Source organism: Micromys minutus (assembly GCF_963924665.1).
Source record: "Micromys minutus genome assembly, chromosome: 7".
Classification (NCBI taxonomy): Eukaryota; Metazoa; Chordata; class Mammalia; order Rodentia; family Muridae; genus Micromys; species Micromys minutus.
In genome coordinates, this window is record NC_137976.1 from 56,099,279 (window position 1) to 56,111,694 (window position 12,416).

At 38.9% G+C, this 12,416-nt stretch overlaps 1 protein-coding gene across 4 annotated transcripts in view; it reads left to right on the top strand.

Annotated features, from left to right (window-relative positions):
• STXBP5L (syntaxin binding protein 5L) overlaps window positions 1–4,316 on the top strand; it is a gene marked incomplete at both ends in the record, with an annotated part of 275,448 nt that extends 271,132 nt beyond the window's left edge. For all 4 annotated transcript variants that reach the window (XM_080918648.1, XM_080918650.1, XM_080918649.1 and 1 more), the window contains 3 exons: window positions 1,479–1,590; window positions 3,909–4,129; window positions 4,275–4,316. In XM_080918648.1, the coding sequence (XP_080774774.1) occupies window positions 1,479–1,590; window positions 3,909–4,129; window positions 4,275–4,316 (375 nt within the window). The remainder of the gene's footprint in view (window positions 1–1,478; window positions 1,591–3,908; window positions 4,130–4,274) is intronic.
• Between the last annotated feature and the right edge of the window lie 8,100 nt (window positions 4,317–12,416).

Below are 12,416 nucleotides of genomic sequence, written 5' to 3' on the forward strand. Positions count from 1 at the left end.
AACAGTTCCTCATCCCATTCCTTCTCCCCCATCTCCAAGAGGATGTCCCCACCAGCCACCCTCACACCACCAGACCTTTCCTGTAGATTGTCCTGAAGCTGTTTGTATTTTAATGTTTATCCACTTCCCCAAGAAGGGCTGCCTAGTCACTTCAACTGAACCTTTCCATTTTAATTAGTAAAATAAAGGAAAGTCAGTGACTAGGCAGGGCGAGGGAAGTAGAGAGGTCGGAGGAGGTCAGAGGAGGTCAGACGATGGAGGGGTAAGATCATGGCAACATGGAGCTTCCCAAGGACCAGCTAGACCCAGGTGAAATTGATTGGTGTTAAAAAAAGCTATGAACATTAAGAATTTTATAGGTCTAGTATCTCATATAAAAAGGCAGTTTGTATCTTTGTCTATTTGAGGCAATCTTGTTGTGGATTGAGAGTTGGATATATAAACTTGTATGAAAAGCTATCGGGCTGTAGAGTTGTGTTTGTGTGGGATTTTGGGGTACAGAAATACACCGGGACAGAGGCAGAGAATAGGCGGTAGTAAACTGCCAAGGGAAGGGAATTGTGCAGACAAGTTGGGCTGAGGTGGTGGATCAGACCGGGTGCCAGAGGTGCATACAGCTCTGTATCAGGGCTAGGCCTGAGGAGTGAGACCTCAGGGACAGAAAAGAGATAAAGCAATATTTTTATTTTTTTAATATTTACAGCAACACTTTCCACTCCTTGGGGCTTTAAGTGTCTCAAAGGTTAGATACATCTTCTTTCACTGGGGCCAGACAAGGCACCCCTCTGCCATAAAAGTATTGTGGGCCTAATATCAGCTGGTGAATGCTGCTGGTTAGTGGCTCAGCATCGGAGAGAATGAAATCCACTGGAAATACACAAGCTAAGACTGCGAATTCTTGCAGAAGGGCCCTAACTTGATGAGAAGGTACAGCTGTGACTGTACACACACAGTGTGCCCAATTAGAGCCTCTGACGTCAAACTCCAGTGGATTTCATTCAGGTCGTGTGACTGTGTGGTACCATATGATTCTGTGTTTCTCTGGATCTTGTCTTAGTTGTTAGAATTGGTGTTTGGACACATGGCTGGATGAATTTTCTACTCTTCTCAATAAAATGGTTGACTGAAGAATCTGTTCCCTCCTTGCCCCAGAGTAATTGCTAGTGACATAGGACAGTGACATTCAGTGACATTCGGTGATTTCCCAGTGTCTGTTCTATGTGTCTATGGCTGGGTTGTCTAAAGTTTTATATTTCTCTGTCCTTGCTTTATTATTGTTGTCATTGTTGCTGTTTTCCTTTTCTCCTTTATCAAAGACTCTGGGGAGCTAAGGTCAGAACTGTGAACCAAGCAAAACTCAAATGGAAAAGATCAGGGAAGACTGTCTTCATGTTGTTCTGCAATATCTCACAGTATTACCTTTTCATCTACCAATTTAATCTTAGTTGCTCTAATCCTCTTTTTCTTAATTGGTGCAGGACATGTTAGGCGATTTGTTTACTCCGATAGAGACACCAGAAGCCCAAAATAGAGGCTTTCTCAAGGGACTATTTGGTGGAAGTGGACAGACATTTGACAGAGAAGAACTCTGTGAGTAAATCCTCATCTAAAAAACCCATCACAATAGAAGACCTGTTTGTGTGTGTGTGGTTTAATATACTATATCTTAAATTCTACCAAAGTGATTTTGTGACTATCTTAAAATCTGAATATTAGTTTTCCCTATATTTTTAAAATTATGTTTATTAAACATGAATAAAAGTAGTCACTATATTATTAGTAAATAATTAAACACACATATATATATATATTTCAGACAAGTTATGACCAAGCTAATAAGCATTGCAAATCAGTTGCAGATCAGCCCTCTCTTAATACACAGTTAATAGTATTTTAAACTGTAAAATAGCATTTTTGTCTGCTTTCCTATAACCACTGGTAGAAAATGTATTCTTTATTCATAACACAATTGATCAGTACTGTGGAAAAATAACTAATTTGAAAATCTACCAGTGAGACTCTCATGAACAACAATCAAAAAGTAACAGGAAGTACTGGAAAACATTTTCAGAGCACAGATAAGAATAAAGCTCACAGACAATGCCACAACCATTTGGCTTTGCTTGTCAAAACTCACTTTCTTTTTGAGTTTCTGTGTAAGTAGACAAAGGTACCAGCCTATAGTTGAATATTATTTAAGTCAATGAAAGAAATATTGTTTTACATGTGGGAATATAGAACTTAACAAATACCGTACTAAATCAGAGTCCAGACTAGAAAGGGGCCACCTGTTGTATGATTTTATCCACATAAATTGTCTAGAATAGGCAAACTCATGGGCACTAAAAGTTAATCAGTTGTTGCCCAAGGCAGGGATAATAAGATAATATAGAGTGGTTGCTAATGAGTTTGAGTTTCTTTTGGAAAAATGAAAATATTCTAAAATTAGATAGTAGCCATATTTATATAACTTTGAGACACTAAAACCCAGTGATGTAATTACATGTTTATCAAGAACTGTTTTGTAGTATGTTAATTAGATATCAATGAGGCTCTTATTTTTAAAAGCCTAGGTTCCTTTTCAATGTGTCATTCCTGAAAATACTCACTAAACTTCTGCCAAGATGGCTGTGTATTAGAATGGGCTCTGTTTTGTGAACGAATCTTGCTCTGTAAACTGCTCTGACTTCAAACCTTGATCCTCTTTCCTTCATATCACAGGAGTTGGAATTACAGGTCTGTGCTATTAATCTGGCAATCCAAGGGAGATAGCAATTTTTAATTGTTTTATTTAAGTTAAATAAAACAGAGCTTTGTTCCTAACACGGAAACTTTTCACAGTTTAAAAATATTTACTTATATAATCCTATGTCTAATGTTCTAGTATTTTCAGGCAAGTAGGGACCTTATAAATGTTTTTATATAAAGATAAACAGAGAATCCTGGGCAGCCTCAGATTGGAACAAACATTGGTATGTGCCAAACATGAGGTTTTATGTATTTGAGAATTCCAATTCCTTCACGTTAATAAGTGCAAGTGTAGGACTAGAGATGGGTGTGTCAGTAAAGTGCCTGCCTTGCACATATTAGGAATTGAGTTCAGTTCCCAAAATGCACATAAAAAAGCTAGGCAAGATGGCATGTGCTTTTCCTATCTTAATGATGGGAAAGTAGAACTAGGCAGATCGCTGGGGCTCACTAGCGAGTCAGCCTAGCTGACAAGTGAGAGCCAGGCCACGTGAGAGACCCTGTCTCAAAGAACAAGATGTAGCTCCCAAGATGGCTGAGCCCACAAAGGCATTTACCACCAAACTGACAATCTGAATTCAAATCCTGGGACACACATGGTAAATGGAAAAACTAAATTCCAATGAGTTGTCCTCTGGCCTCTAAATTTATGCAATACCATGAACTAAGTCCACTTCCTTCACACACACACACACACACACACACACACACACACCACACCACACACCACCCACACGCACGCACGTGCACACTGTAATCAATCAATTTTGTAGCAAAACAATGAAGATGAAGCACCTGAGGTTAACCTCTGACCTTCACATGCAGAATCATACATGTGCACATACCCAAACACAGGAACACATATGTGAGTATGCACAAAAGAAAACAAGAAGAAAAATGGTGCATGTTGTGTGAAAGTGCAGCCCCATATACAAACCACATACACACAAAGACATATAAAAGCTGTTTGTCCCTTAGGCATTCTCATGTGCTCATAACTTTCACACATACTCATATATATGACAACACCAGAAGTGACATCCTTTGAATGAAAAGTATGATAGTGGCTGAAGTTGATGAGTATCTTTTCGCCCTTGACTTGAGTATCTTCGTGACTGAATTTCTGGTATGTTCTAAACGTCTACGGCTCACATTTGCAGTTGGGGAAGCCTCAGCAGGAAAAGCGTCCCGCAGCCTTGCGCAGCACATCCCCGGACCCGGAAGTATAGAAGGGATGAAGGGCGCGGCTGGCGGGGTGATGGGAGAGCTGACCCGAGCCCGAATTGCACTTGACGAGAGAGGGCAGCGTCTGGGCGAGCTGGAAGAGAAGACTGCAGGCATGATGACCAGTGCAGAGGCGTTTTCCAAGCACGCACACGAGGTAAACTGCCTGAGGAAAGACAGGCAGCCGTACGAGTTTACTACATTTTAAGATTTAACTGTGATTTACTCGATACTGGTTTGCTGAATAACATTTTTAAGGTTTTGAAACATGTTTTGATTACTACTTTTTTTTTTCTTTCCAGCTAATGCTGAAATATAAGGATAAAAAATGGTACCAGTTCTAATCTCCTAAAGAAGCTGTGACTGATTAAGAAACCATTATTCAGGGAAACCAAGTTTATTCCCAGCATCACGACTCAACTGCTAGAAACCAGTTTCTTCTACAAATGTTCCATTATAGTCCATGTGAAGTTATCATAAAGGAGACTTATCAAAGGCAAAGACACTGTACAACATAAAGGCTGGAACCCTGGTTAAAGTCCCAAGACAATGCCGAATTGGTCTTTTCCCATGTGGAATGGATATTGTCGTCTTAGCGTGTCATTTGCTAAGAGATCTTGTTTGGAAACCATGGGGAGTCCTTTTGATTTGAAATTTCCTGTACAAACAAAAGCATTAATGCACTTAATGAAAAATTCTTTGCATGATAAATTAACATCTTAAAAGGAAAAGAAACAAAAGCATGTTATAACAGAAGAAAAGGATTTATGGTAAACTACTTTCATGAATTGGGCCACACCCAACAATTTTTAGATCTGCATTAGAAGATATCAGTGCATTTTCAAGTGTATTTGCCCTACCCAACTGAAAGAAATCAAAACATACCCAGAGTTTTCTTCTCATCTGAAGCTGTCCGTATTATACTAGAACATTACTGAGTTCTTACATGAAGAATCTGGTTAACATTTTCCCCTCTCTGTAGTATTTCACACCATTTGCTGCTCTCATTCATAACCAAGTGTTGCCAGTATAGTGAAGGATTCCCAACACTTCCTTTCCACCTTTCCACTTTCTCTGCCACCTTCAAGATGAATTCCTAGTTTTAGTCATAAACCACGCAGGGTTGAATCACCTCAAAGCATTTTTTCAGCCTGGTTTACATTCTACAAAGGAGTTGGTGATACATTTGCAAAAGGCAGACTATAGGAACAGTGCAGTCAGCTTTGACAACTGATTTCACAAAGAGTGGAATTCCACACACCCCAACTTTAGTTTCCAAAGTGATACATCTTTAAAGCACCGTTTGTACCCTTCTCTGCCAACTGCACAGTATATTACTGTTCAAACCCAATAGGGTCTACAACCCCACGGTGCTTCTGCAGCCTGATGTCCACAGACCGAACCGGTCATTCTCTTCGATGTGACTCAGTAACACCTCAGCCAATGTTTTTGGGAAGGGATTCTGACTCATCACGTTTCTGATGCACAAGGGCTTTCATTGGAAAACATTTTGGGGTTCAGCACTTATTACTGGAAACCTCCATGAAACATAGAGCCGTTTTAGCTGTCTTACCCACACTCATCATTATGGGTAACACAAATCCAGAGATAATTTAATGATATAAAATCAATAGCTTACTCACTAGATTGACTAATATAAGTCAAAGGAATGTGTCAGTAAATACCAAATATGGTCTAAAAACTCTCAAGAATAAAGATCAGCTCGGGCATGATAAAATGACCATCATAACCCAGCAGAGAAGCAAAGAAAAGCAAAGGAAGACTCCAACCTGCTCTGTTGAACATGCTTGGAAGTCAGTCACAGGACTCCCCCAGAAGGATGTTCTTCCTGTTTGTAAAATCTTAAATTCTGTGATATATTCATTGGGTTTTGAGGTCTTACTGGGTTTACATTTGTGTTTAAAATGTCAGCATTTCCTTGAATCCAACATAATAGACAAATTTATTATTTTCATTGGTCTTTTGTTTTTGTTTGAAGTGGTGCTTCCATTTAATTTTTCTCAGTGATTTTGAAGAAAAAACAGGGATGCTTGGAAGAACCAGAAACTGAGTAGCATTTATCAGAGTCCTTAAATGCTGGTTTCTTAAACTCTCTGTAAATCCACCTCCTTTATAGCATGAGGTAAGAGGACTTGGCTTGGAAATACAAGTAGAATTATACAGTAAAATGTTAAGGAAATGTAAAGCCGGGTTCTGAAAAACACTGGCAGCCAAACTACAACACACACTTTATGCGATCTGTTTTAAGGACCCAGGTTTCTGATGAGTCCTTCATGGAGATGTTAACATTTCTGGGATCATTGTTGTTTGAGAGGATGTTTGTTTGCTTGCTTGCTTGCTTGTGTGTTGTTTGGGGGTTGTTTTTAGTTTGGTTTGGCTTTTGCTTTTCTGGAACAGGGTTTCCTTATGTTACAGCCTGGCTTTCCTGAAACTCATTTTGTAGACCAGGCTGGCCTTGAATTCACAGAGATCCACCTGCCCCTGGCTCCCATGTGCTGGGATTACAGGCATGCACCACAGCACCCAGTGGTACTTTAACATTTCTATATTTTAAAATGTCCAGAAGATTAAGATATTTCTTTTATATTTAGAAATGGTGAATATCAATCCAAAGTAGCATTGAATTCAATGACTGTCTTTGAGGCTTCCTGTAATATTTACTTTGCTCTAGAGCTGTAGTGCAGTGTGGAGTGCTTGCCCACCATGGTCAAGACCATGGGTTTCATACTCAGTACCCCAAATGTGCACATGTGTGTGCAAATGGGCGCTCGTGCACACACACACACACACACACACACACACACACACACACAAATTCACTTGCTCTATAGCAGCACCATCAGCACAAAATTCTTTGGGATGTTAGCAGTATCGTTTGGCCTCTGCCCTCTAGATGCCAGTCAGAATCTACTAGTAAGGACAATAAAAAAAAATGTTTTTTGCCAAATTGCTTCCAGTTGAGAATTACTTCATTTAAAGAGACAGACTGTGAAATATATGTTTTTACAAAAGACTGCATATAATAAAAGCACATTATCTTAGCAAGAGAAATCCTCCTCTAAATTACATGTGTGATTCATATGCAATAGAGGTAAATTTTTGGAGAATTAGTGAGCTAACAATATATGAGTATTTCTAAGCACACAGAATGTATCAAAAAATCTGAATTTCACAATAGATATGCTTAAAATTCTGGCTCCAGCAAAGACATTGAAAGTTTATAAATAGACGTCACTTGGAGTAGGTGCTTCTGACACACTTGAGATGAACAAGTTCTCATAAATGTCTAAAGTTTAAATGTGCTTACAAAATTGTTTGCAGAATCCTTTCTTAATATGAGGGTAACCTATACCACAAACCAATAATTAACAAAATTCAAATTAATGAATTTTTATTGTACCAAAATTATTTTTATAATTCAAAGAGGTAGCAATAACAGTAGTTTAACCACGGACATGATTTTTCTCTTTGAACTTTTCAGTTCTGTTGGCATTATCCTTCACACACACACACACACACACACACACACACACACACACACACACAACCACCTTACCACCAGCATTTTTGTCATCATTGCCATCTTAGGAAAATGAGTAATGTTGATACATATAATATTTTGCATTTTCTCATCCCTCTTCTGTTTGGACCATGAGAAAAACCACCCCAGAAACTTTAATAGTGCTGCAGAAGATGACCCTGAGTCTTGGTTCCATCAGATTACATTAAATCTACGAAGTGGCGTCTGGAGATAAGGCTTGCGAAGCACCATCAGGACAAGGTGGATTTACCCCTATTCCTTCCTCAACAAAGAAGCCATTCTTGGTGTTCCTACAAAAGTGAACCTTTCATTCTACTCATCAGGAATAAAAAAGCGTTTGTTTCCCTGATTCTCACAGTAATGTAAGCAATGATCCCACCGTAAAGCCCATTTGTTGTGGGTTTGGGTTTGGGTGATTGACTTACCAAGTATTTCAGCCCCCTGAAGATGTGCTTCTCTGACTTAGCTTCTACACTTCTCTGAGTCTCAGACTTAGCACTCAGGCACCATGAGGGTCATTGTGTGACATCAGCTTCAAGTGTACAGTGACAAAAAATTAGTTTTCCAGTGATTCTATCACAGAAACATTTCTCAAATCCTCCAGAATTGGTTCTCAATAAAATCCAGGTCTCTATCCCTCAAAAATTAAGAAAAGACCTTAAAAGGTAAAATTCATTTTAGGTGGCTCACCAATAAGATTTTAAAGATATTGTTTACCCATTACCTGTGCCAGACTGAGAAGTGAAGGGTAAGATTAGACCCAATATTGGTTGAAAATTAAGGTAGGCTCTTTGAAATACTAAGCTGTCAGACACTTGGACAGAGTAATAAGATGAAGCTAGCCCAGAGAAAAAAACTAATTTTCCCTTGGCCTGAGATTATTCTTTGTATCACAGGCTTCAAACACTGTTCCCTAAGCACCCTGGCCCATGCAGAGCAATGACAAGAGAGCATGTCAGATCAAGTCTAGCTCTCCCTGTGTAGGAGAAGCAATGGCTTCACAGCTTCTTCACTTACAGACACTCAGCCCGTCTTAGGTGGTAGTACTGTGTATCCACACAGACCAGGTATCCGAGATGCTTGTCACTGACTTAGGTTGAACATTGTTTCCCATATGCAAGATTCCAGGAAGCATGTGCTAAAATGTCTAGTGTTTCTATCTACCAGCCTAATTAGTATCTCTGTCTTCCTGAATGGAAGACATTGACATCGGTAAGGTCTCATCTAGAACTAGGGAAGAGAGTACAACATGGTGGAAACCTGTGGGTATAGGGAGGAATATGAGGGTCTGAGGGAAGTGAGGAGGTTTTCATACAACCAAAAGCAAATGCCTTTATTTATTTATATTATTTTATTTTTTTCTGGAGGAGTGATAATCAGCCTTGGCTATATGTAACAGTCATTTGAGATGTTTAAATTCTCAATGACTTCAAAATGTCTTAGACTGAAACCAAAACAACAGTATTCTTGAGAGCCCTAAAAGTGGGGCTGTGTCCAGCCAATGTTGGTAGCCACTGCTTTATGACAACTAAGAAAGATTCTTGTCTTCCTTGGCTGATTCTCAGCCTCTTCCAAGGGACTGGGGAAGGCAGAATGTAAAAGACACAGCCTTGTCTTGATTGGCATTGATTCTGTGCCTCTCACAGGACAAAAGTGAGTGCACATTTCTAACCAGGAAGCTCCACTAAGTCTTGGTTACTCAGTAATATCACTCTGTGTGACTTGATATTTAGTTATTTAAGTCAAGGATGTAAATTTTGACTGTCTTTTACATAAGATACTAGAAATACCACCATAAAATCGGCTTAGTGGTTAAAATCAATTCTCAGTATCTCTGGACAATGGAAATTATCAAAACAATCACTTACTAAATCATCTCCAAGATTACTGTGTACCCTCCTTCAGGAGCCGATATGGCGGGAGGCTCCTGCTCTGCTGAGGGCGTCCTGCCAGACCTGATGTTAGCAAATGGAGAACTCTTCCTTGTTTGATTGCTGTCCCGAAAGCTCCTAGGGACACTTGAATGTGTTCTCTTGCTCATGGGGTATGCACGTAAATGGAAAATCATAATCTGAGAACCAGTGCCCTAAAAAAGTGCCTGTACCCCCACAAGAAAGAGTCCAGCCAATGGAAGGCAATAACACAGCTCCGAATCCTCCCCCCACACCACTTCCCCTCTCGTCTTGGCCCACTCTTCTCAATGGCAAAGCCCGAAGATAAACTAGGTGGTGGTTTTGGATAGCTGTACACAGGATCAAAATCTCTAACAACCTATCATTTTTAGTACTTAATTATGTGATGTTTTATTCTAGGAAATAACAGACAGATGACACCATTGATGTATCTTTCTTTCATCTTCAGAATTTTTGCATCTTTTCAAAAAATGACAAATTACTATTTTTCTGTTGCATTCAGCAATTGTGACTATACCTAAAATTCTTGTAGTCTGTAGAGATATCAATAAAATTGTATATGTTTGTACATAGATGCTCTCTTATGTCATGATGTCATATACTATTGATTTTTTTTCCCCAAGATTAAGTATATAAAGGTAAAACAGTCATTTGCAAACTGTAAACTATAGTTTTACCAAGAATGGATATTTTTAAAAAATGTGAAGGGGTTAGGGGGAAACACGTTGATTTGAGCAAAAAGCAGAAAACAAAATCTAAGTACCCTAAATGTATAGATTCTATTAGAATTTGTTGGTTGAAAGGGTTAGAAATACCTATTCAGATTTTCTATTACATTGGGGACATACGTAACAGTTTAGTGAAAATTTTAAAGGCAACCTACAAGGCTATTGATTGAATGGTAGCTGTGGTGGAATAAAAGTAAAAGCAAACTCGTGAAATAGTGCCCACAAGACACTGCTGTTGTTCAAGGACTTAAAACTTGGGGAGGCCTTAATCTGTTCTGAGTCCGTACTTCTGTCTAGTGTTGTGAAGTGGTCTGTCTGGCTGTCCTGCTCTCACCAGCTGCTTGAATCTTTTATTTTCCTATAAGCCAGCTATGTTTATTGTTTCAAGTTCTAATTATCTTAGGAAAATGATCCCTTCACCACATGCTTTCTTCTACAGATGGATCTATAAAAAACTGAAAGAAATGACAATTAGCTTTAGGCTAAAAAATATTTCTGAGTAAAAGAAAAAATACATAGAGCCTTTTAAAATATAAATGCTAATCTCAATTTCAGATTTGCCTCAGGAGAATGTGTTTTTCTCTCTGTGTTCCGATGACTTAAGTCCACAAACCTGTGTCTACCATTTTCTTCTGCTTCCTCCCCTTTCTTCTCCCTTCTGTCACTCCATTCCTGCCTCCCCTGCTCCCTCACTCCCACCCAACAGTACTTCCTTCCTCAAGTCTTTTCTTCCATCTGCCCTATTTAAAGGGCGAGCCCAGCACTGGGGCAGGTTAGCAGTGGCAAGCTCACACACAGGTGGGCACCACAAGGGTGAGGTGAGAGGTGCGCTCAGAGCAGAGCTGGGGGAAGGGGCAGCCGAGACTTCCTGTTCAGTGAGCACAGAATTTGAGGTCTTCTTTGGAGCAGGGCAGAAGCAACCCCTTTGGTTCTGGAGAGTGGCCACATTCAAGGAATTGAGCATTTAAATAAGATCACGGAGGACATGGGAGTCAAGTTTCTCACAGAGACTGCAGAAGGTATACAATTAAAAGAAAAACTAGAAGGCTTTCAATTTTTGTTCTTCAACATACAGCATGATAACTGGAGTTGTAATTTTTATGCTCAAAATGGATAAAGAGGATTTTTAAGCATACCAACACAAGGAGCAGAGAGTTGAGAGGATGATTATGCTAAGTATGTATAGAACTGTCAAATATTTCCTGTCAATATAATTATCATTTCTCGATTAAAAATAATAACACTTCTTAAAGAAGGTAGAAAAACTCTGGTATGTTGAGTACAACTGATTATCAGTGTGAACTTTGTGCATATATATATGTACTATATATATTTATATAATTGTATCTATATAAATAGCTATATACATAGATACACATATAAATATACACTATACATGTCTGTATGCATGCTGAGAAGGTGTGTATATGTTGTATATAAATATTTGCTAATTCTGAATGCCGAATAGACAGAGAGATAAACATCAATCAACACAACAACTAGTGCTGGATTATGATTTCCAGATATTCTTTCCTGCTAATGTGCTAGAGCATCATGAGGAAAATGGCTGGTTCGGTTCTGGAATATACTCTGTATCAGAAAATGAAGTATTCGATGAAAGATAGCTACATGTCAGAAGCACTCAAAAACAGCTCGAAAAGTTCATACAGGCCAAGTCAAGGATAGTTTAACTAAACAATATAGTAATAGTTGAATAAAATAGGAGCCCATGAATTCACACTCATAAGTAAATATGGAGGAGAGAGAGTTATCCACACAGTCAAATGCCAGCCAATAAATGTAAATGGGATTTAAAAGTTGCTATTAGATAATCACTGTTATAATATGTTGGGCGATATATACCAGTCAGTACTCAAACTAAGGATGTTGATGTAGGATGTCAGTATAGAATGATTTACATCATCCAAGTATCTTCAAAATCTATTAAACATTAGAAAAACATTTACACTAAAAAACATATTTGTTATTGAGGGACCAAAGTCCTGTCACTGGTGATGGGGCAAATCAACATCTTATACTGCCTTTGAAAAGAACACAGCATCCCTGTCAAGATGCAGGCTGGTCTCATCCTGTGGCGATGTTAAATAGAACTAAACTGAATGATTTCTCTACGTGGCTGCCCCCTAAGAACTTTGGTGTACTGAAAGACAAAGACAGGTATTCCAGATCTAGGAAGACAATCTATGGCAACTGCATGTGATACATGATCACAGATTGAAA